At 42.1% G+C, this 25873-nt stretch overlaps 1 protein-coding gene and 1 long non-coding RNA gene across 2 annotated transcripts; both read right to left on the minus strand.

The window, feature by feature from the left end:
• Positions 1–713: 713 nt before the first annotated feature.
• On the minus strand, positions 714–9692 carry LOC117540072 (LIM domain kinase 1-like). The gene is given in 16 exon segments (XM_034206506.1): positions 714–1487; positions 2105–2160; positions 2162–2263; positions 2360–2415; positions 3029–3215; positions 3339–3404; positions 3497–3556; positions 3633–3764; positions 4509–4595; positions 4717–4906; positions 4990–5252; positions 5715–5820; positions 5964–6131; positions 6301–6410; positions 7118–7256; positions 9514–9692. Coding segments are annotated over 16 exon segments (2361 nt in total). The 5' UTR covers positions 9558–9692; the 3' UTR covers positions 714–892.
• A 5534-nt stretch (positions 9693–15226) lies between these two features.
• Positions 15227–15656, minus strand: LOC117540196. Its single transcript, XR_004568128.1, has 3 exons — positions 15559–15656; positions 15425–15442; positions 15227–15335 (listed from the first exon to the last, which is right to left on the minus strand). It is a non-coding gene; the product is annotated as an uncharacterized LOC117540196 (long non-coding RNA).
• Positions 15657–25873: the final 10217 nt, after the last annotated feature.

The following is a 25873-nucleotide window of genomic DNA, read 5'->3' on the forward strand; positions in this document are numbered from 1 at the left end:
CATATGGGTGTTGAGAGATGTATCTCTTCATCTTGCTCTCAAAGTGCACCAGATTGATGCTTTTAACTTCAATATTTATTTCTTCCCGTTGGAGCATGATAATTTCAGATTACCACAGATAGTATCGCCTCATAAAGGTATTCTGGTAACAGAAAAGGAATTAAATGAATCTAAAATCAATCTTTGAAAAGCCAAGGTAAGTAGGATACTATAAATATATATTTTAGACATTTCGAGTTAAAATCTCTGATCTATTTATAAATAATTTTCCCAATGCATCTCACATACACTGAAAACAGATAATGTGGTGTCTTAACACAAGGACCAAACACCAATCACACATCTCTTATCAGCTTGTTTTGGTTATTTTAAAGTTGGTCATGAATTTTGTTCTGAGTGCCTTTCTTAATTGCCTTTCTTAATTGCCTTAAGCTGTATGAACCATGTGATTAAGAAAAGAGACATTTGTAGCACACAAATGCAAAAGTTATGTTTGAGGTAGGCTATCTAAGAAACTGTGTCGCCAATAAGTAGTTTGTCTACCAGAGAGAAATCTTTTTCGGTCATGTGCTTGAATACATTTCGGACATTGAGTTAAAATGTAACTCTGAAATATGAACGAAAGCCTGTATTGTGGGGCTGTGGTTGAAATCACATTGGTTTACAGAGCAAAATGAGTCATGCACTAGCAGTTCTCATGAATCAACATACACATCTGTTTAGCTTTTAATGTAAAATATCACATATACTTGCAATGTTATGCCTCTGCAGGTTCTCTGTATAACTTAAACTATTTAATAACTCTCCCAGTCATTTTAAAAAGGCACAATTGTCTTTTAAAAAAAATGTATTCCTGAAAACTGTGTTTCGTCTTGGCCATCAAAAAAAGCAGTCAGAGAAAAGCGCTGTCCTCTTCAGATCTGTCCCACAGCACTCTGCATGTCCTTCTCTGCCTGTTAGAGCGTCCTAGCGAAGTGTTGACCTGCAGTTGTTGTGAGGGCTCCTCCTGGACTTCTGGTTGTCCTGAGGGGTTATTCCGTTCAGAGGATTTAGACCCATTTTCGCCTGAGTCTACGCTCGTCGACTTGCAACACGTCTTGCTCTTCTCTTGTGAGTGATCCTTACATTGTCTGCTCAAACAGGAGTGGTTATCCTCTGGTCTCATCTCATGGTTGTCATGCTCTTCATCCGAATGTCTCTCAGGTGTGCTATTTCGATTTTGGCTCTCGGTAAGGTGATTAGGCTCCGTGTGGTTATTTGCATTGTCTGAATGTAACTTGGCGTCAGGGCTGTGTCTTTGTGTCTGTGAGCACTGGGTTTGTTCATGAGAATCAGGGGATTTATCCTGGTTCCTGGTTTGGTTTTGGTGGTTGTGGTTCATCCAGAAGCCTCTGCTGAGCTGCTCTAACTCAGAGAGCTGAGGCAGCCCGATGTTCAGGTGCATCAGCAGGTTCTCCAGCCACTCCTCCAGCTTTGAAAAGGAAGGACTGAAAGACAACGAGTTGTAGTGAGAAGCTAAAGGGCCCTCAAATGACATATTACTAGTAACCTATTCTGCACTGTAGTAGTTTAGTTTGTGTAATGCATTACTAAGAACACTATTTGCCGTCTGTTTAATGTATGTGTGCTCATACTTTAGTTTTGATACAGTAAACTTTCTACACTCTACAATCAACTGACCAGAAAACTTATATATTTACATTTTAAAGTGCAGTTTTCTACTGATCTTTAAACTAATTCCAAAAAATCCTAAATATAATATTGCAGTCCTTTGTGATATGTTTATCATGCATGTTAATCGCTCTATAATGGTAAAAACAAAACAATATGTTGTTCTGTATATAAATGATGTTGAATTGCAGTTTCTTTATAACATAAACCACCACTTCCTCTTATAATGAAACGCCTATTTGTTACATTTAAAGTAGTACCGTTACCTGTTGTTCTCAAACTGAAATATACTGAATAGCTGAAATGTGTTTTGTAACAAAATATAAAACAGAGGCAGGCTACTCAATCTTACTGAGCAATATTCAAACATGAATATTCATACAATGCTTTATCAATTTAGATCTGTGGTTTTACTGGATTTGTGCGTTCATACCGTTTTTCAGCGTCCATGTCACAGCAAAGTACACCCAGCGGCATGAAGGCGGGGGGGGCACTGAGGAGGGTGGTACTGCTGCAGGAAGCCGGACACATTTAGCCCAAAGTCATTTGACCGGGGAAGGTAGTCGGGGTCAGCGTTCACTCTACCTATTATCTTGAGAGAAACAGAGAAAGATACGTCCTTAGCTTCACAATGGATAGTGTGCTTTTACATTCAACAGCACATTTTTGGAATTCTTCAAGTTCTTACCTCACATATCATGATACCAAAGGAAAAGATGTCCACCCGTTCATCATAGGTTTTTCCTGAGAAGTGCAGAGGAAAGATTGCAAAATGTAAACCAAATCTTTACTGACCCATTCTGTTTTCAGGGTTTTATTATTGGACTTGTTATTTTACCATAGAATAATAGTATCGGGTATCCTACAGGGTTAGTTCCTTCTTTGCATATTTTATTAAAGTGCAGCACTTCTTGTATCAAGAGGCAGGTTGAGGTTAGTCATAGAGTATTTATACCTTTGTCAAACCGTTGTGGTGTAGACTAGAGCATATGAGAAAATAATATATCTTGGCAAATTGCAATTCATTTAGAAGCATATTGTTAAAAGGAAGCAACATTTAGTGTAACATTTCAATCCAATGTGAATCTTCACACAAAACGCTGTGAGGTCTCGCATGATTCCCAAAGATCGATTACTCATAGTCAGAAATATTTAAACATTGCCTTAAAAAATGCCTCCTCTAACACAGAATTTCAAAAATGAAGTCCAGGCTTCCGAAGAAATTCATAATATTGTATATTTGTCTTGTTCCATCGACTTCTAACAAGCAGAGATTAACAATCTGTCAATTTGGGCTCAGGTGCCCGGGGGTCCTTGATAAAGAGAGAACTGATGGCCTGGATCCATTTGCACTCACCACTAATCATCTCAGGGGCCATCCAGTAGGGGTTTCCCACCACGGTGTAGCGCTTCCTCCGGTCAGGCCTGCGGATATCTGACAGTGTTCCCTTAGGAGGCCTTTCCAGAGAAGAGGTTTTGCTCTGATTTCTCTCCTCCCTCACCAGCCTGGCTAGTCCAAAGTCTGCCACCACCACAGACTGGTTCTAAACCACAAGAAAGAAATGTTAGGAACGTTTATTTTGGGTTTAGGTCTGTGCCCTCCTAGTTTCTGACGTGTTTGTGCATCACAAAGTGAATATGAGTGTGTGATGGAACCACTTTTTTACCTCTCTGACCAGGCAGTTGTGTGAGTTAAGATCTCGGTGAATAACGTTCATGGAGTGTAGATAAGCCTTAGAAGGAGAAACGTTGTATACATTAAGGAAAGTTCGTACTAGATAAGGGAATTATTTATTTGGGATATTATTAATCTTGAAGGACTCACCATTCCAGCTGCAATGTCTTTAGCATAACCCACTCTGACACTCCAGGGAAAATCTTTGTCCTACAACAACAAGAGATTCACCATCATACTGTGTCTGTGAACCTTGACAGAAACACTAAGCTTTTTCTTAACTTACCATTTTAATGATGGTCTCTCTGAGAGTTCCTCCCTGGATGTATTCAGAGACAAAGTTTATCCGTTTGTCTTTATAAAACAGTCCAATGAACTTTAGGACATTGGGATGGTCCATACAGCGCATCACCTTCACCTGAACACATTGAGAAGAAACGTAGTTAAACAAATACTTAAGGCCATTGTAGCAACGTGAAAAATAGCTCTAATGATAGTGACCTTTTCACCCTCTTGATGATGTCAAATAGATTTTAAACCATGCCAGGGAATATTCATGGTTGGTTGAGAGTGTGCTTTGTGAGGTCACCCATTTGAAATGTTATCATTTCCCATTGAATGGCCAGTTGATATAACATTGTAATTCTCAGATGGTAAGAATTAGGAAAGTGAAGCCTAACAGGTTCACTTGTATGTAGTTAATGCTTGTGTACATTGAAACAAAGAACAACTTGTTTTAGCTTTAGGAAAATATTATGACTTGGTTACCTAGCTTACCGATGCTACGTACATATATACATGTTTTGACTTCTGGTTTACCAGGGGACACACAAAGTCTTATTATTTAGTGTCCTTTGTTTGACCCAAATGCCACCGGTCTACCTCTACAAACTCAGTCTTAATACTATTTCTTCCTTCGCTGCCGTCACAATTACTGATGTGACTAGAGGAGGTGGAGTCTTGGTACTTGTATCAGTCATCAACCTTTCAAATAGATAATCACAGCAGCCTTCTGAGCCTGCTAGTCGGTGTAGCAGGCCCCATCTTTATCTCCAAACTAAATCTACCTACGGGTACTAATACAAATAACCTGAACCATCTGACCATCTGAGTCTGATAATGCCTCCAATGGTGTTGACTCCCTGCTTTGATGACCACTTACTTCCTTCAAGAAAGTCTTCTGCGTCTCCTCATCAAACCGTATCAACTCTTTCATCACCATCACCTCCCCTGTCTCCTGATGTGTTACCTTGACAGCAAGAGGTTATTCAGAAAGCTGATTAAAAATACTTGGTGTCAGTTTTTACAAATTATAGGAGAAAGTCATTCATATTTTATGAAAGAGACAATGTGAAGGGAAAAAGTTGTACCTTGACAGCCTGTCCAAAGAAGCCCTTGCCAAGCACTTCTCCATGGATGAGGTCAGAAGGTCGGAAGATGCGATGAGTCCGATCTCCAGGGTCCGCACGAAGAGACTCGGAGCGAACCATTTCTCTTCTATGAGATAAAAGTGACAGAGCTCCAGGGGACAGAGGACACTTATCTATACTACAGCTGCGCCTGAGAAAGAAAATAGAGACTCAGTCAAAGAAAATATAAATGAATGAGCAATGACTTAAGAAAAGATGAAATACATGACTTACAGAATGTGTCTAGATCTCATTCCTTGGTGCTCAGGCGGTGAGAGGCTCACCCTGATTGGTTCATCTGTCTCCCCCCCTGGACTCGGCTCTTCCTCTAGACTTGGGAGTTTATGGGTTGAAGAAAGTTTTTCACAGACACACGGTTCAGGACAGCTGACGTTGTCCGGGGGATCGTTTGAGAGAGGAGGGTCATCAGGAGACTGTGGGTTGTGTTCAATGGTCAGCTGCAGCGGTCGGTTTGTGTCCTGGATCACACAGTTTATCTGGAGGCAAGCATATGGTGGTGACCTTTGTGGACATAGTAGTCTTTTTATTGTTTTCTTGCAGATACCAAGGAGGAGTGTATCTACTTCTACTACTCAAACATGATTTATTTTGCATCATTTTGAAAGATAACATAACATGGTATTGGAAGGCTTCTCTTTCACCTAAGAGAGCATAATGTCAAAGGACACTGAAGGAAGACTCAAAAAAGATTCAATAAAACATAGAATAAAAATGTGTATAAATAATCTTATAAATTCCACAGTAAAAACAGCTTAATAATAATAATAATAATAATAATAATAATGATGACAGCAATAAATATAGTAACAATATTATTTGTATAACTTCACCTAAAAGATCTTGACTTGAGAAATATGCAAGACTTCTAACCCATAGTGTAATTACTTCTCATTTAGTCATGACATTATGGCTGAAAATGTGTGAGGTTTGAGGCCTACCTCGTCTGGGGAAATGTTGAGGACGGGGATGCCGTTTACCTCCAGAACCCGGTCCCCCATGTGGACGGAGGACAGCAGCTCAGGGCTGAGGGTGGAGGAGTCTAACCTGGGGGAGAATTACAGTGAGGAAATTGTTGCAAGCTAAATGGGATAAGACAGAAAATTAGCCAGGGATTTTAGATCAATCTTTAGGTTTAGTTGTATTTCAGCGCTAATTAAATGTCACTCTTTGTCATGTCTTAGACTCACCCTGTCACGGTGACGAGAGGGCCTTTCTCCTGGCTGAGGTCAGTGGCTACAGACAGGCCTCGTCCAGCATGGGGAGGGAGAGACACCAGCGCCACCGTGTGTGGACGCTTGGTGAGGGAAGAGGCTGACCTCGCAGCGGATACTTCACCCGGACAGAAGCAATGGCCACTGCAGAACAAACAAAGAGGTAAACTAAGGACACTCACCAGAATCATGCATCTCTATATGTATGAACAAGAAAAATATATTTAGTTTCAGAAATGTGTTCAGGCTTACTCTCCACATGCAGCAAATCTAGTTCTTTGCATGATTTCTTTCCTGTTGGCTTCAAACTTACCAGTAGAGTTTTGTGCGCTCGACGAGTGTGTAGCTGTCTCCATCTCCAATGAACATTTCACAGCTCATACATGTGAAGCATTCAGGGTGGTACTTCTGCTCTCCAGCCACCTGTTTATACAGGGAGGTATTGGTAAATCACACAAAGCAGACATAATGGGCATAATATTGTTTTTTGCAAGATGATGTTTGATGGAGTGAGATTTTAAGAGTTCTCTGTGCATCAAGGCATTGTAGTGTCAGGATGTTTTCAGAGGATATCCTCTTGTTTGAGTGTTGAAAGAAAACAAACATTTACTTTCATTCCAGGAACAAACCAAGAGACAGGAAGGCTTTGAATATATGAACAGTCGGTGTAGCATGCTGAGGCTCTGTATGTCGGGACATTTGATCCTGCACATTTCTTGTCATATTTCTGTCTCTCAATAATTCACATGTACGGATTTTGGTATTTGTCTGGCCACTTCTCTGTACAAAATGGAGGCTTTGAATGATCAATAAAGCAGCTATTTTTAAACTAGCTCACCAACTATCAATCAATTTGTTACAAAATGTTTTGAAACAAGTAAGCAGGGTTTTTAAATGCGATGTTGTGAATAATATAATAAATTGTTAGTGACCACCCTCAAAATGGGGTGTAATTGACCCATAGGAGAACTATGTTATAGTAAAAGTCACGCCTAATGGAAATAACTCAAATTAAATTCATGACTTTTATTACATTATTGTACACGGCTTGAATCCTCCCTTTCGCATATGTATTATTAATTTCTAATAAGTAAGGATTTTCTTCCTATTTTCAGGGATTATAATGTTACCATGATGAGTCCTGTTGCGATGGTGTCTCTGCAGCCGTGGCAGTGCTCTCCATAGCGGGCCCAGTAGTGCTTCTTGCAGTAGAGCTGTCCCTCTTTCTCATAGTACCAGTGAGACAAGATGCAGCCACATTCACAACACCTAGAGAAGCATGGGAGCAGGGAATAGACAGAGAAGAAGGGCGAAACAAGAGAAAATGGAGAGTAAGATGATGGATACTTCAGAGGTGTGTTCGAGCAAAGTAACGTGATCCTCATCAGGGATTGAACGCGTGAGACCTGTGAGGAAAGTCGACCTGTGAGCTTGTCACAAACGCTATCTGGGACAACACTTCCAGGTCAGTTGGACTATAAATGCTGGAGTGAAGCCACTTGTTTTTGTTTTTCTTAACACAGTCTTCTATGCCACTGATACCCATCTCCTATCCTCTCTTGAACTTGCTTACCCTGCTCGTGTTGAATGACAGAGGGATGCTTTTATTAGTTACAAAGTTGCATGGGACATCAAGCTGCTGGTGTTTCTCAGCACTGGCCTGGAGGAAATAGAGTTATCTTCACCACAGGGATGGTGTTGGAACCATGTCTTTTCATTGTGAACTGCTGATGTCACTGTGACAGAGAGTATTTAGTCAAATGCCAAATTAAATTTGCTTCTTACAAAAGGACTACTCATGTAGGCTCGCTGATCAGTCACATGTCTAAACTTAATGTTTTTTCCCCATCAGCACACCCACTCGTATATTGCAAAAGAGAGCATAACAAAGCAAAAACGTTGCAACAGTTTAAAAAGCATTAGTTCTCTAAATGCAGTGCAGCATGCTCACTTTTGGTTCTTTTTTAAAATCAGCAAAACAACTTTCAATGTCATTCCGGCCTCAACTGAATGAAGAATAGTACCTATTTACTACAAAAACCTGCTTCCTTATTTCTTCAACACTACAGCTGCAGTGGGAGGGGACTTCCTGGTCAGAGTACAGATCCATGTTTCCTCTCTCCTAACCTCAACTGTAAACGCCAGGCTGGTCTTACAATAGAATGAAAAGGTGGCTTTTGTATTAACAATGAAATAGTTGGAGAGTTTCCTCCAACATACTGTAAGACAGACAATTAATTGCCAACTATTTTAACAATCGATGAACCAGTTTGAGTTATTCTTCAACAAAAAATATATCCAATTCTCAGATTCCAGCTTATTAAATATTTATATTTTATGTGTTTTTCCTACCACTTATGAAACTGAATATCTGTGACTTGTGGACAAACAAGACATTTCAGATAGTCAGGTTTGGCTCTGGAAATAATGATCTTTTTGTACGCTTCATAGACTTAACAATTTATCTATTGAAAGAATAATCTTAAGATTAAATAACAAGTAAAATAAGTTAGTTACAGCCCTACTAAATACTCAGAACCCCTGAAAAACAAGACATTTAAAGACACTGGACTTTTAGAACGTGACTAACTATATTCTGACATTTTGTAAAATAATTGAATAATCCTGAATATAATAATCAGACCCATCAATAATGAAATTGTTAGTTGCGGCTCTTAATACAATGTTTGCCGGGGATACAGTGCTCTATAATAAGTGTCTGTTAGACCTGCTTTTCATTCATTATTGTGGAAATAATTAAGTAATAAAGACAGCTGCAGTTTTACTTTTGACCTTTTGTCTTTCCTACTGTGCTGCTGGCAAAGGATGTGGAAGGTCCCAGCTTCACATCTGCTATTCCATCTAAACATCTGGTCGTGACTCTCTCTTCTGCCTTATCCCCACACAATCCTCCCACTGACATTATTCCCCTCATCTCGCTTGTTCTGCATCTTACTCTTATCTTTAGCCACTCATAACCCCTCTGAGATCTGTCCTTGTGTCACTAAAAGTGGACACACCAGCACCTGGTGCGCATAAAACAAACATGTTCGGATGTCAGGACGTTATGGTAGGTCAAATGTTACAGTAAGAATCTGATGACGTCTTCTCCTGTTATGGTTTCCTCCTCTGTCTGTCGCCCTGCAGGGTTTCCTTTAAAAACAGTAGTTCTTAAAAGGAAACACTTGTTTTTGATGTCATTTCTTTGGGTGTATCAATGGTGATATGTATGGGTATTTTAAAATACTTGTTGATGGAGGGAGGCGAAACAAACGGGCATCCACCAAAACAAAACAGTTGAGTTATGAATACGACAGCAGGCTGCTTATATGACAAAGTATTGACGGTGCCTGCTATGGTTTCATTAGCTACTCCTAAACATATCTATAGATGATGTAAAAGTAGACAGAAAATCCAAGAGCAGGTTTCTGGTGTGTCTGTGTGACAGCAGAGGGGTTTGAGGAAGTACCGCAGATGTTGAACTACTCACTCACATATCACATAAGTTGATAACAGTGTTTCTTACCGTCCTTTCGTTCCTCTCCGAAACCTCTGGTCCCGGCGTGACATTCTGCCCTGTCAGGTCGGACAACTGTCCCCCAGAAACAATCCCACAGTGAAGAGAGGAGCTTTTCCGCTGCGTTCGTTCATGAGCGGATCCTAATTGTTCTGTGCTGTGACCGGCAGCAGGCGTTGTCTGTTTTTTTGTTGTTTTGTACTCTCTCTCTCTCTCGCTCTCTCCATGTGCTCAGAGGCTTCCTGTGCGTACGATTTCCCTCTGTAGTGCTCAGAGTCGCTGTGTGAGAAAAAACCCTGACCTATTGACACCATCTTTCCCGTCTCCCTCTGCTGGCTGCCGGGACACACACACATCCCAGTATAGAAGTTCTTCTCTGAGGTCCTTCTCCTGTTACTCTCAGTATGTAGACCACTGCAGATACAGTTACACTCCTCAGCAGAGTCCACAGAGTTTGGAACTACATGGGTGTTTATGAGTGTGTTTTTCTCAGAAGTAGTGTGAGAGTCAGTGAGTCTCTGTTTTGAAATGAGCTCTGTTCCCATCAGGGCAGACATCATCTCTTTATGAATGCCCCAATTACCGCACTGTCCTGATCCTACAGAACAGCGCTTTATTCATCAGACACAAGAGGGAGACTCAGTTAAAGGACAAGCATGGGGAACAGCTCAGAACTAGGAGCAAAAATATTGCCATTATTCATTATAAAGTAACAAATATATAAAACTCAGGTTACCGATATGTCTTCCATTGTTTATTCTCCATCGCTGCTTTTGTTGTTTACCCAATTCTTTTAATACTTTAGGGCTGAAACTGATGATTATCTTCAATTTTAAAAGTCCATTCATTGTTTTCAATTAGTTATTTGGTCATAAAATGTCAGATGTTTTTCCCAAACCCCAACATTACCTCCTCAATGTTTTCAGAATACATTTTTCTGTCATAGTGTATGAAGAAACCCCAAAAATGTTCACATTTAAAAAGCCAATGTCAATCATAAGGAAGTTTACAGATGTATTAAATAGTTGATAATGAATCGACTAATGATACATCTTTGCAGCTCTATAGTACTTATTGATTGAGTCATTGCTCGCACCTGTTCTGTAATCTTCATATTGTGCTGTGTATTAAACTCTGAAGAGTAATACAGTTTAGAGTTTAACACACAACATTTCCTGAGTCTTGCAATGAGTTACCGTGAAGATAATGTCAGACTGCTGCTCACACTTTTTCAGCCTGCCCATGCCGTAGCCTCACTTGTGGTTATCACTCTGCATCCACACGTTAACATGTTAAAACCTAAATCTGCTTCTGACTGTGCAGCTTCCTCTTTTTACCTTGTGCCCCAAACTCCTCCCGACTGTTTCACATGTTGTACAACAACAATTATTCTAGCTGCTTTAAAATAACAATAACCTGACACAACAACTGTCATTGGTCATTGTTTTTATTTCAGAGATTGTCTGAAGTGTACAAAAGTGCAACATTTTCTTCATAGGCCACATAAAGAATGCAGATGTTAAAAACACATGTTGAGCTAGATATAAAGACACAAATGTAAGCTCAAATGCAACATGACAATCAATTACACTTTCTATCCAAATGACATCACAATGTAGTAAACAAAGCACTTGTAATAATTCTAGCAATACACACGTTTTAAAACTTTGGAAACACACACAAAATAACTCAAAATATTTAATACTGTATTAATGCGCTTGAATTCTTAAAATGAGACTAAATAGACTTTCCTGCTCTTTATCAGCATAATTTAAAAAGACTAGCAAAGGTGAACAACAGTGTTAAAGGAGGTACATTAAAAAAATAAAAACACAGTAATCAATGCTCTTCAGATGCCATTTAAATGCCATATCACGTATTCCAATCATATTACCTCACATACATCCTTATAACAATGACACATATTTATGTATGTTTACACCAAAACCTATTAGTGTTATGTAGCTATAAAACGGTGCTTATAAAGATGTGCACAGAGTGGAAGAAGTGTTTACATCTGAGGACCTTCAGCCTCCACTATCGTCAAAATGAAGACAGACTCGCATGGCACTAGAACAAAATCCACTTGAGTCCATTTTGTTCACACTTTTCCCAAAATAGCAACAATCTGTTTCTTTCTCTTTATAGACTTCACAAGTGTTTGCACTTTGATGTAAAAGCTAGAAACAGTGATGTAAGCATTACATCTGCTGAAGTCCAGTCTAACTGGGTAAGGATTTTTCTGTTTTTTAAAACTTTTCGTCAGCATGCAGACAGGTCTGAAGGAGCTGCCCTGAGGGTGTCCTTGGTATCAGGATTCATGGGGACACTCACACATGAACACAAATGGTGTTCAACAACAATAAAAAAACACACAGTTGTATTTTAGTACAGCTTCAGAAGACATGTGGTACTTATTTGAGATGTTCTCAACCTGCTAGTTGGGATCCCCAGCCTCAAGGTGAATTATGGAGAAAATAAGTTGCCATTATAACGAATGTATCCCCTAACCTAACCTAGTTATGAAAAGGTGAACATTAAAACGACATGAAAAGAACAGATTTCACAACAGCATGAAACCATCACCTTGTTTTGAAGAATCCCAACCCTAACAGGTTGAGAACCATCGCTCTTTTTTTAAGTTGTATAAAATCTAAGCAAATGAAAAGTGTATCATGTGGAATATGTTGAAGCTTTAGCTCCTATGGTAGATAAGACATTTACGATCTGGATCTTGCAATAGCACCACTGTTGGTTTAATGAGGTAACTTCCTGTCAGCCGGTCTCTCACTTCCTCCTTCGGCCACAGTATTTACCCTGGCAGCCGGCGCCTGAGTACAGAGCAGAGAAAATGATTCTTCACATGATAGAGCATGCATACTTCATATGTAAAAACTGAACTGTAAACATGTATAGATCATTCCACATGAACACATAAGTTCCCGCAAAATATTAGAATGACTGTATCTGAATAATTATTTAATATTAAATAAAAAACGTTTGTAAACTTAAGACATCAAATGTAGTCAACTTAAGTTCAGTTAACTAAAGATAAGTCCTCATCTCAGTCAAAAGGGTCCGTTTTGTTATTTACCTCACAGCCACGTAGTTCCTGTATTTGTGGTTGTTAGACTACAGTGGGGCAATTCTCGAAGTGTCAGTTCTCGAAAAAACATGCTTGTACCAGACTAAGAGTGGAAATTCATGCTTGTACCAGACTAAGAGTGCATGGTTCGTTTCAGAGGAAAAACTACGTGTGAACTACTTCCATCAAATGCCATTTCTTTAAACTGGAAGGAGGAAGTTGATTGCTCCGCAGAACATCAATTTAACTGAAGTTACTACAGTTAAAGTCAGAAGAAATCATGAGTATGTGTGCTGGAATGTTTCTGAATGATATCTAGGCATTTTAGTTGAGTCACACATTCCCATGAGAGTGTTTTACTGTGTACAAAGTGTAAGGTTTTACCTCTGTAGCCCCTAGCTCCCAGTAATGCCTGCATGGCTGCATATTTGGCTACCATCTGTGCCTTGGCTAAAGGACATACAAGCAAAGAGAAAAGTTATTCTGCACACATACAGCCTCTTTACAATGAAACCAAGCACTATAGACTATACAAGCATACTTGACTTGATACATGACTTACATTTTCCTAAACAACTTAAAACAATTATTGTATTTTTGTCACTTAAGTAATCAATAATTCCATTGTCAAATATTCTGTCTTTAGTGCTTATGAGTAGGAAAAGCCTCAACATTTAAAACTAAAAGATTACAAGGAAATACTGTGTTATGTGTCAGTGCTAAAGCTAATTAGAGCATGCTCATCCCAGAGGTCACTGTGTGTTTTCTTACATTTTTGTCCGGCACCCGCATATCCTATAGAACAATAACAGGAAACAGAGTCATGATAAACAAAAGGTCATCTTTACAATGGTCTCGTGTTATCTCATGAATGTTTTCAATATTTAAATTTTTTAAGAATATTTACTGCTTATAGTTTTTAAACTTTTCAAATAATATACTGTGGGATTAATTAAAAAAAGGGAGTATAAAATTGACCAAGTGTTTTACCTGGATAGTTTCCACCAGCCACCCCACCAAAGCCAGGGCCAGCACCCCCTGCTGGAACAAGACACATTACAGCAGGGGTGTCAAACTCAAATACACAGTGGGCCAAAAAAAAAAATTGGTACTAGTCGAGGGCCGGACTGGTTCAATGTTTATTTCAAAACGTATTGAAATTAACTTATTGCACATATTAAACCTGGAACTAACAAAGCTTAAATTGTTGCCTATAAAAACAACATTAAACATAAAATAATCAGTTGCATTAATTTCGTATGGCTCTATCTGCAGCTTTTCCGGAGTCATTTCTTATGATTACATTTTTCCACAGGCCAACAACAGCTTCAAAAAAACAATTCCCCTCAAAGAACAAACAAACATGCCCTGTTGTCTCAAGAAAAAAAGTGCAGAAGGAAACATCCATTGAAACTCAGTGTGCTGCTGTGATGCTAGTTTAAGCCAGATACTTGGCATCTCATCTTCGGTGCAAGTTCATCAATGTTTGGGGTCAGGCTCTGAGCTGAGGAAATCCTCAGGATGGAGTGAAGGTGTCCGTGCAATATACCGGCGGGCCAGATCTAATAGTAATTAAAAATTATCCTGCGGGCCAAAATCAAATCCACCAAGGGCCTGATTTGGCCCCCGGGCCTTGAGTTTGACACATGTGCATTACAGCATACATACTATACATTCACTAGAAAACTATACAATATTACTCTTTATCCAAACTCGGTGTATCTGCTGTATTACTCTATCATTGAAACATGTACTACCTATTGTGTGGAGGTATGGGGAAACCAATATAACTATTAGAACATTCAATGTAAAAAGGGTAGGCATAAAAAGCTTAGTCTTCGCCTACACCTTTTTGGACAATATTTATTTATTTCCCTTATATTATTAATGTATTTATTTGATCAAAATAAATGGTTTCTGCTTGATTATTACTACAACACACTTCTCTTTATAGAACAGCTCATCAAAAAGCAGGACAGAGATTTACTGTAATGCATTTGTTTTCAAATCTTTTACTGTAAAAATGCAAAAGAACATGCTCTTGTTTATTGTGTCAGTGCTCCTCCTAAACTGACCTGGTAAGCTGCCTGCACCTCCTCCTACACCGTGACCTGTTCCCGCAGGACCTCCTGCTCCTCCTGCTGCACCACCTGGACACACGTGAGTATAAATGCAAAGTCAGTCAAAAAGCAGAAGATAACACACAGCATTAGAACCGCAACAATTAGAGTAAATATGAGATAGATGTATGATCATTAAGCAGAGTAAATATGAAAATAAAGCAACTAATGAATAAACATAGAACAAAGATGGAGACAGAAGATGTTTACAATCAAGTTTTATCATGTGGATAAGGCTTAAAGTGTATTGTAATTCTTTGTTCTGGTAAATATCCAGTATCGTAAAGAAATTGTATCAGTAATTTTAATGGAATATGTGCATCCGTAGAGAACTTTACCTGGTCCATAGCTGCTTCCTCCCAACGACGAGCCGTAACCTGATTTAGGAGGCTTCCTGTTCCCAAGTGCTTGGCCACCAGGTCCAAATCCACCCGCTCCTCCAGGTCTAAAACCCCCAGGCCCAGTTCCAGCACCTCCTGGGCCAACGCCCCCGGTTCCAGCACCTCCTGGCCCGTAACCCAAATTGCCTGTCCCTGTTCCAGCTGGTCCATATCCTCCTGGGCCATAGCCTGCAGATCCAGCTCCAACTCCACCAGGACCAGCACCTATACCGCCTCCTAATCGCCCTGCTGGGAAACATCCATATATATAAGCACATCTAAATACTTTATTAAACAAACAAAATGATCATCCCTAATCATAACCCTAAACTCACCTGCGCCATACCCATAACCTGGAAAAAAGCAGATGAGAATCAATTACTCTACTATATTCTATATTGAGGTTCTTCATCTGTACAAAGTTTATGAATCACCTTTAATGTATGTTACTTGTATTATCAATACTTACCAGATTTAGACGGTTTTCTTTTTCCGTAACGTGGGCCTCCTGGTCCGTAGCCTCCAGGTCCTGTGCCAGCACCTCCTGGTCCGAAACCTCCCGTTCCTGTACCAGCGCCTCCTGGTCCGAAACCTCCCGTTCCTGTACCAGCGCCTCCTGGTCCGAAACCTCCCGTTCCTGTACCAGCGCCTCCTGGTCCGAAACCTCCCGTTCCTGTACCAGCGCCTCCTGGTCCGTAGCCTCCAGGTCCTGTACCAGCGCCTCCTGGTCCGTAGCCTCCCGTTCCTGTACCAGCGCCTCCTGGTCCGTAGCCTCCAGGTCCTGTGCCAGTGCCTCCTGGTCCGAAACCTCCCGTTCCTGTACCAGCGCCTCCTGGTCCGTAGCCTCCAGGTCCTGTACCAGCGCCTCCTGGTCCGTAGCCTCCCGTTCCTGTGCCAGCGCCTCCTGGTCCGTAGCCTCCAGGTCCTGTACCAGCGCCTCCTGGTCCGTAGCCTCCCGTTCCTGTGCCAGCGCCTCCTGGTCCGAAACCTCCAGGTCCTGTACCAGCTCCTCCAGGTCCTGTGCCAGCGCCTCCTGGTCCGAAACTTCCCGTTCCTGTGCCAGCGCCTCCTGGTCCGAAACCTCCAGTTCCTGTGCCAACGCCTCCTGGTCCGAAACCTCCCGTTCCTGTGCCAGCGCCTCCTGGTCCGAAACCTCCCGTTCCAGTGCCAGCGCCTCCTGGTCCGAAACCTCCAGTTCCTGTGCCAACGCCTCCTGGTCCTACTCCCCCAGGCCCATATCTGCCAGGTCCAACTCCTGCACCTAAAAAACAGACATAATTTAGCTTTTTAACTAAAAAGCTGCCAGAATTATATTATTAGTGAGAAAACGAGTATAAGCAGCCCGTTTCTCTGGCATATTTCAAAAATAGTTGTTGATTTTTGGAGCAACAGAAAGGCTTAACCTCGACGGTGTTGGTGAGTTTATTTAATTTCTATTCAGTTTTAATGAAGTGTGTCAAAGTAGAAACCATAACATGGCTTTACTTTAAAGAAGATAGAAGAAGTACTGCTCTAGTCTGCCAACTCAATGTTCAATTAGAATTAGTCTACAGATTTAGATCTATAGGAATGTGTCAAGATAAAATACACAGTTGGTACACAGAACAACAAAAGTATCCATGTAGCACTCTTTGTTCTTAACAACTTTGTTCCTAGTTCTGATTGTATTTTTAGTGATTGAGGTAGTTATGATATACAGACATAGAGATAATCCCTAAACAATCTGCACATTTGAATGTGTTTCTCACCTTGTCCATAGCCTGTTCCACCCAGAGAGGATGATCCATAGCCTATCAAAAGAAGTAACCAGCATGAATATATCTTAAAACGCAACACATACAGTAATGACCTATGCCATTTCAGTAAAAAGTATTTATGAGTGTCATAATTCATGACTATTATACCTGATTTGGCAGGCTTTCTCTTCCCTAGTCCTTGACCTCCAGCAGTATAAACGCCAGGAACTACTCCGGCTCCTCCAGGTCCATAGCTGCCTGTTCCTGTGCCAACACCGCCAGGACCAAATCCGCCTGGCCTGGTTCCGGCCCCACCTGGTCCGGTCCCTGCTGTGCTTGGCCCATATCCTCCTGGTCCAGTGCCACCAGGACCGTAACCAGCAGAACCACCAGGACCAACTCCACCTGGTCCAGTCCCGTAACCACCAGCTCCTGCCCCGTAACCTACAAGCAAATATTGTTTAATTTTCAGTTCTCTGTATAAATGTTTGACTTTGTTCTCTGCATATCTGTTAAATAATATCCTACGTTTTGAGGGTTTGCCGGTGCCCAGTCCTGGACCTGTGCCGTATCTAGAAACTGAATAACAGATAGGATAAGTTAAGATAAGTTAAGGAAATACTTTAACCCCAAAATGATACTTTGTATATCAATTGCTCACCCAGATCGTATTGTGGTGTTTTAAGAGTAAGGTTTTGTTTTCTCAGTGTTTTTTAATCTTCGTTCACTTTGGAGGCTTGTGAGAAAAGTGTTCTTCAACAATTTAAGGCAAGGCAAATAATTGATATATGAATGATCATTTTGGGGATCAAATATTCCTTTAACCAATATTTTAATGATGTGCTGTTTAGGTCAACTTACCAACAGGACCCACACCATATCCCCCAGGTCCAACACCAGCTCCAGTTCCAACGCCGAGGGTCCCAGCACCCGCTGGACCTCCACCACCAACGCCCCCTCCTCCATAGCCTCCAGGTCCTGCACCATATCCACCTGGGACAGCCCCATAACCTCCGGGTCCTGCACCATAGCCTCCAGGTCCTGCACCATAGCCTCCAGGACCAGCTCCATAACCGCCAGGACCGACCCTACCCTGCCCCGCGCCGAGAGTCCCATATACTGATGGAAAGAAAAAACATAACATGCATCATGTAGCTTATTTCATTGCCCAGATACTGATTAAAACAAGAAGAATATAGTTGACAGTTTATCAAACCTTTGCCTGCTTTTCCCTGTCCTACTGCAGATCCAGTCGGGTAACGTAAGCCTGAGAGAGATACACCATGATTCATTGAATCTTACATTTTTAAAGAAGATGAATTTGCGTGAGTATTTAAAATATGACATAATCTATTGCAGATAAAAGATGCCATGATAGAGAGTTAGTTTACTCACCTCCACCTGGTAAAACTCCAGCTCCACCAGCACCATAGCCTGCAATGAATACAGTGTAAGCATCATTGTAACATGTGCATGTATGTTTGGGTCACAAACATTTCAGAGATCAAAACATGGCAGCTGCTCACTTTTTCCCGGTTTAAATGCTCCTGTTCCTACTCCACCAACCCCAGGGACCAAGCCTGCTCCTCCAGGACCTGCTCCAACTCCTCCAGGACCTGCTCCAACACCACCTTGGCCTCCAACTCCACCAGGACCTGCTCCAACTCCGCCTGGACCTCCTGTCACCCCCCCTGCTCCACCTGGTCCACCACTTGCACCTCCTGCTACAGTCCCATCAGTTCCCTCTGTACATTTAAGAAATTAACTGATACAATTAACTTTTTTCTTTAGTATGAACATTTTCAGTTACTACCTCTATGTGAGTCATTCCAACTGGTTATAGTAGACGTTTGATACAGATTGATGTGTAAAGGTGTCAAATGTAATGCAGTCAATGTGGTGTTTACAGTCACACGGTAAAAATGGCACCTTTTGATGGTTTGGGTGTTCCTCCAACTCCACCGGCTGCTCCTCCTGGTCCAACTCCAGTTCCTGTTGAGCCACCTGAAACACTTCCTGCTCCTCCTGCACCTCCTCTCTCTCCGTCAGGACCTCCCTCTCCATCTCCTTCACCGGGCGTGTCACCTCTGGGGACACCTGCAGATAGAGCATAGAAAACCACACCTGTATTTCAGCTAGAATTTAAACTGCAATCAAGAACAAAGCAACTCAGTAAGTATTCAACTATTACATACAAACATCATTACAGCAAAGAGCCCTGGTGAGTGTTTTCCACAAAATCCACACAAAAACAATACCAAGGTTAATGTATAATATAACGTTTAAAAGAAGGCTGTTTGGCTTATGAATCGCACTCATTAGAGATATATAATACGTTGCTTTGTATTGTACCATTGTCAAAATGCTGTTAGGTAATAGATAAATAAATTATCCTGAAATAAATTAGATTTAATTTTATTGACCTGGGGGTTTGAGAGGTTTGGCTCCTGGCAGTGTCCCACTTGAAAGATCCCCATCAGAACCTGCAAAATGCAATCCATTAACAATACAGGAAGTGCAAGTTTCAACATCTGGTCAATATTTTGGAAGTACTGTAGTATTTTTAGAAGTGTAATGCAGATTTGCGTACCACTTGGTTGCACAGCCTCACCTCCAACTAAAATAATAGAAATACAGATTATCACTCAGGTGGAGAAATATTGTGATCAGCATCAAGATGAAAAACATTTGTGATAGCGAGACATGCCACTGTATCTTGTGAGGCCAATTTATTGTTTATAATGTGCCGTTATTAAGCAATAGTCCATCATTTTGATTAACATCTCATAAGTAACATATTGAGTGTACTTTATTTCAACTCACCAGGAGCAGCTCCTGTGGAACCTGTAGGATGTGAAAACAAAAGGATCAGCCTTGTTCATTCCTAGTTTAAATTAAGCAGAAACACTTGTTGGTCTCTTGTATGTTACATGCAGTATTTGGGATAGTGTGGATGTATTGGTCTTTTAATTTCGCCTTGTAAATATACAGAACATTAAATGTAGAAAAAAAAGTCCAGCAATGATCCAAAAGTCTGCGTATTCCTGGATCCTTGGTGGGGAATGTGTTTTCATCTACACCTCAAAGTCCAGTTGAGCTAAAATATAGTGTTTGGAAATGTCCACATGGTGGCGCTATCCAAAACAAAAGCCTAGATGCACTGTTATTTTTATGTCTGGCTGACTAACAGATGTACTCTGACATAATTAGATGAACATACAGTGCTTGTGGACAAACATGCAGAAACTCTGGCTGTAAAATAAACACTGACCTGAAACGTCTGTCCCATTGAGGCCTGTTCCAAGAAAATCATTAAAAAAAAGATGAAAGGCAACAACAAATAGTAGCAGAATAAATGAACACCTTAACTTTTCCTCTTGAATTTGTAGTTGAAATGACCAAGATACCTGGTTTTGCTCCAATGATGGGGATTCCTGTTCCACCCAAGACGTCTCCATCACCTCCTGCTCCCACAGGTCTGCCAGCCACTGAAAGAATAAATGCAAATAAATAAGAATTAGTTGCATATTTAGTATTATAGATGTTTTCCTTTATGATCTCCAGTGTTTCCTGTGTAGTCTGTTGGCCATCTTGTTTAACCAACAGACTGTTATACCGAAAGACTTGAATTCTACAGTTGTGATATTAATTGTCTAACAATCTCAAAATGTGTAAATTTAAGGTAAGAAAACACAGGTTTTCCAGCAAGTTTAGACACACCTTCTCCTCCAGAACTTCCAGACCCCTCTATCACACTGCCGGCGCCGCCATCACCTGGAATAAGGTCAGGGAGATTTAAACATTGTACTGCATATATAAGAGCTTTTGATGTGAATGTAAACGGAATAAATCAAACAAAGACTGGCATAATTGTTTAACTAGAGTGCACTAGATGAACACAAGTTGGGGTCTCCCTCTCCCCTTCCAAACAAATTGAATCAAACTCAGTTGCCCCTCCCTTACAGGCGTAACTTTTTCTATTATTATACTCTGGAACCTCACCTCAATTTCTCTCTTTTTAATTCTTATAAAGAATATTTTATAGTATAACAAATGCATTGGGAACCCTATGAGTAAATGTATTGGGATAATATGTGACGAAAATGTGTTACAGTATAGTGCTGCATTTTGCTAAACCAAATACCTTCTGATGCAGGAGCTGGTGTTCCTCCTGTGGCTCCAAGTCCTCCTCCTGATCCAGGAGACACAGTTCAACACACTTAGATATTCCAAATAGTTAATGAGTAACCAGAATGTATATACTTAATCCTTAACACAAAGACTTACCACTGGTTCCAGTTGCTGTCCCTGCACCACTACTTGTGTCAGTGCCATTTACTGAAACACCAGTGCCGGTCCCTGTGCCAGGTCCTGCAGTACCAGGTCCTGTTGTCCCAGATCCTGGGGTACCAGATCCTGGAGTACCAGATTCTGTTGTCCCAGATCCTGTTGTCCCAGATCCTGGAGTACCAGATCCTGTTGTCCCAGATCCTGGAGTACCAGATCCTGTCGTGCCGGTCCCATTCCCAGATCCTGCCCCTGGTACAACTCCACCAGGTTGAGCTACAGTTTATAAAATAGATAATATGGTCAATTCAAAAGATGTCCTTATAAACAGCTCTATTCTTCAGTTCAAACATCTATAAGATATACACATAATGTTTTACTTAACAGAGTCAACTTACCGTACTTAGCAGCTTTAGATCCAACTGTTCCATAGCCTGATGATCCCAACAAATGAAATGTATTAAATATTGACTACTCGTGTGATAAAACACAGTGATTTATTTGAACTATTTTCTATTGGATTTCTGCAACCATGACATGACACAACAAACTGTTTGATTCACTTACAATTCATGTTTGGTGCAAGATACCTTGCTACATTAGAGGTCAATAAAGGAATATTTCATACATTAATGTGATCTAGACTTGTCTCCTTGTTCATATCCCACTATACAATGACACAATAAAACTCATCCAGTGTAAGAAATTCCATCAAGAGATTATCATTGAAAAAAAATACCATCAAAAAATAATAAGTGCTAACAAAAAATAATTTGAATTGCTCTCAGCTTGCAGGGCTTAAAGTTATCAAACATAAACAACTCACCTCCTCGTCCTGCACCTCCTCCAAGAACTCCGCCAGCACCTACACCTAAACCTGGATCATAAATAAATGTTTGAGTTTTTATGGAAATGTTGATCCATGTTGTTTTAGAGAAATACAAAATAAAATTGTAATACCGTATTTAGCGGCTTTTGATCCAGCTCCATAGCCTGCAGGAAAAAGAAAGGCAAGTTACAACTCATCTTAATTTGAGTTCTTCAAGATTTGTCATGGACAAAATAAAAACGGAACCTTGTCCATATCCAACTCCTGGTCCTGTACCATAGCCTCCACCTGGTCCATACCCTGCCCCAGGCACTTGTCCAACTCCAGGCCCATATCCACCAGGTCCATATCCGGTTCCTTTTCATGAAAGCCCAAGGGAGTTTTTTTATTAGCCGACGACAGAGGGTCATTATGGCATGTAGTGTCAGAATAGGATATTGATGATATCAAATGAACTAAAGAATTCCAAAAATGGAAAGAAGTGTAGAATTTGTTTCTAATATGTTGTTTTTCTCTTCATACCTCCAGCACTGCCTGGTCCAAAGCCACCTGGTCCCAGTCCTGCTCCAGGTCCACCACCGGTTGATACTCCAACACCTCGTCCTGGAACCATTCCTCCTGCTCCGAGCCCATAACCAGGCCCAGCACCAAGTCCTCCTGCACCCAGGGCACCTCCAGCACCAAGACCTGCAGAAAGCAGCATTATATCGGGAAATATTAACCAACCTGACGAAATGAACACTCTAATGACAAACAACAGACTGTGTTCATGGCAGATATATTGATATGTTATTGCTGGTTAAAGGTTGGTTGATGATGAGCAGACAAAAGTATTTTCTTACCATATTTTCTGGCTTTGGCACCAGCATAACCTACAACATGTAGACACATCAAGATATAAGAATAAAAACAGTATTAACCAGTATCAACTGGTCTAAAAGCTTCTATTTGAAATCAGACATGCCTTCTTATTTTAATGCATCTTTATTTTTCCTCCTACCTCCAGGTCCGTAGCCAGCCCCTCCAGGCCTGACTCCTCCTCCTGGTCCATAGCCTGTACCAGCACCTCCAGGCCCAACTCCTCCTGGTCCGTAGCCTGTACCAGCACCACCAGGCCTGACTCCACCTCCTGGTCCGTAGCCTGTACCAGCACCTCCAGGCCCAACTCCTCCTGGTCCATAGCCTGTACCAGCACCTCCAGGCCCAACTCCTCCTGGTCCATAGCCTGTGCCAGCACCACCAGGCCCGACACCTCCTGGTCCATAGCCTGTACCAGCACCACCAGGCCCGACTCCTCCTCCTGGTCCATAGCCTGTACCAGCACCAACTCCTCCTCCTGGTCCATAGCCTGTACCAGCACCACCAGGCCTGACTCCTCCACCTGGTCCATAGCCTGTACCAGCACCACCTGGCCTGACTCCTCCTGGTCCATACCCTGTACCAGCACCACCTGGCCCGACTCCTCCACCTGGTCCATAGCCTGTACCAGCACCACCAGGCCCAACTCCTCCACCTGGTCCATAGCCTGTACCAGCACCACCAGGCCCAACTCCTCCAGGACGTGTTCCTGGACCTCCAAGTGCTCCACTTAACATGCCTATGGGCAAAACAGTCATTATAGTAGTCATGATATTATTTGTGGAAAACAAGTACACAAAAATAATAGAGTTGATTTGAATTATATTAAAATAATATGACTATAATTACCATATTTACGTGCTTTGGCATCGGCATCATATCCTTTAACATAAACATAGAAGGCTTATTGTACATGTGTATTTGTTAATGCAATAGAGTTCTGTCTACTAACTGGATAGTGTCTCTTAAGCCATAGCTATTGGCACATTTTCAGAAAACCATCAAACTTCTAGTTTATAATTACCTCCAGGTCCTGTTCCTGTTCCTCCTGATCCAGTTCCACCAGGTCCGTAACCTGTACCAGCACCACCAGGCCCAACTCCTCCTCCTGGTCCATAGCCTGTACCAGCACCACCAGGCCCAACTCCTCCTGGTCCATAGCCTGTACCAGCACCACCAGGCCCGACTCCTCCGCCTGGTCCATAGCCTGTACCAGCACCACCAGGCCCGACTCCTACACCTGGTCCATAGCCTGTACCAGCACCACCAGGCCCGACTCCTCCTGGTCCATAACCTGTTCCAGCACCACCAGGCCCGACTCCTCCACCTGGTCCATAGCCTGTACCAGCACCACCAGGCCCGACTCCTCCTCCTGGTCCATAGCCTGTACCAGCACCACCAGGCCCAACTCCTCCTCCTGGTCCATAGCCTGTACCAGCACCACCAGGCCCGACTCCTCCTCCTGGTCCATAGCCTGTACCAGCACCACCGGGCCCGATTCCTCCTCCTGGTCCATAGCCTGTACCAGCACCACCTGGCCCGACTCCTCCTCCTGGTCCATAGCCTGTACCAGCACCACCAGGCCTGACTCCTCCAGGACGTGTTACTGGACCTCCAAGTGCTCCACTTAACATGCCTATGGGCAAAACAGTCTTTATAGTAGTCTTGATATTCTTTGTGGAAAACAAGTAAACCAAAATAATAGTTTCATTCAATTATATTAAAATAATATGACTATAATTACCATATTTACGTGCTTTGGCATCGGCATCATATCCTTTAACACAAACATAGAAGGCTTATTAAACATGTGTATTTGTTAATGCAATAGAGTTCTGTCTACTAACTGGATAGTGTCACTTAAGCCATAACTATTGGCACATTTTCCGAAAACCATCAAACTTCTAGTTTATAATTACCTCCAGGTCCTGTTCCTCCTGATCCAGTTCCACCAGGTCCGTAACCTGTACCAGCACCACCAGGCCCGACTCCTCCTCCTGGTCCATAGCCTGTACCAGCACCACCAGGCCCAACTCCTCCTGGTCCATAGCCTGTACCAGCACCACCAGCCCCGACTCCTCCTCCTGGTCCATAGCCTGTACCAGCACCACCAGTCCCAACTCCACCTGGTCCATAGCCTGTACCAGCACCACCAGGCCCGACTCCTCCTCCTGGTCCATAGCCTGTACCAGCACCACCGGGCCCGACTCCTCCTCCTGGTCCATAGCCTGTACCAGCACCACCAGTCCCAACTCCACCTGGTCCATAGCCTGTACCAGCACCACCAGGCCCAACTCCTCCACCTGGTCCATATCCTGTTCCAGCACCACCAGGTCCAACGCCTCCACCAGGTCCATAGCCTGTACCAGCACCACCAGGCCCAACTCCTCCACCTGGTCCATATCCTGTTCCAGCACCACCAGGCCCAACTCCTCCAGGACGTGTTCCTGGACCTCCAAGTGCTCCACTTAACATGCCTATGGGCAAAACAGTCTTTATAGTAGTCTTGATATTCAAAGTATACAAAAATAATAAAGTTGCATTCAATTATATTCAAATAATATAAATATAATTACCATATTTACGTGCTTTGGCATTGGCATCATATCCTTAACACAAACAAAGAAGGCTTATTATACATTTGTATTTGTTATCGCAATAGATTTCTGTCTACTAACTGGATAGTGTCTCTTAAGCCATAGCTATTGGCAAATTTCACGAAAACCTATGTAACTTCCAGTTTATAATTACCTCCAGGTCCTGTTCCTGTTCCTCCTGATCCAGTTCCACCAGGTCCGTAGCCTGTACCAGCACCACCAGGCCCGACTCCTCCACCTGGTCCATAGCCTGTACCAGCACCACCTGGCCTGACTCCTCCTGGTCCATAGCCTGTTCCAGCACCACCAGGCCCGACTCCTCCTCCTGGTCCATAGCCTGTACCAGCACCACCAGGCCCGACTCCTCCTCCTGGTCCATAGCCTGTACCAGCACTACCGGGCCCAACTCCTCCTCCTGGTCCATAGCCTGTACCAGCACCACCGGGCCCGACTCCTCCTCCTGGTCCATAGCCTGTA

Source organism: Gymnodraco acuticeps, unplaced genomic scaffold (genome assembly GCF_902827175.1).
Source record: "Gymnodraco acuticeps unplaced genomic scaffold, fGymAcu1.1, whole genome shotgun sequence".
NCBI lineage: Eukaryota > Metazoa > Chordata > Actinopteri > Perciformes > Bathydraconidae > Gymnodraco > Gymnodraco acuticeps.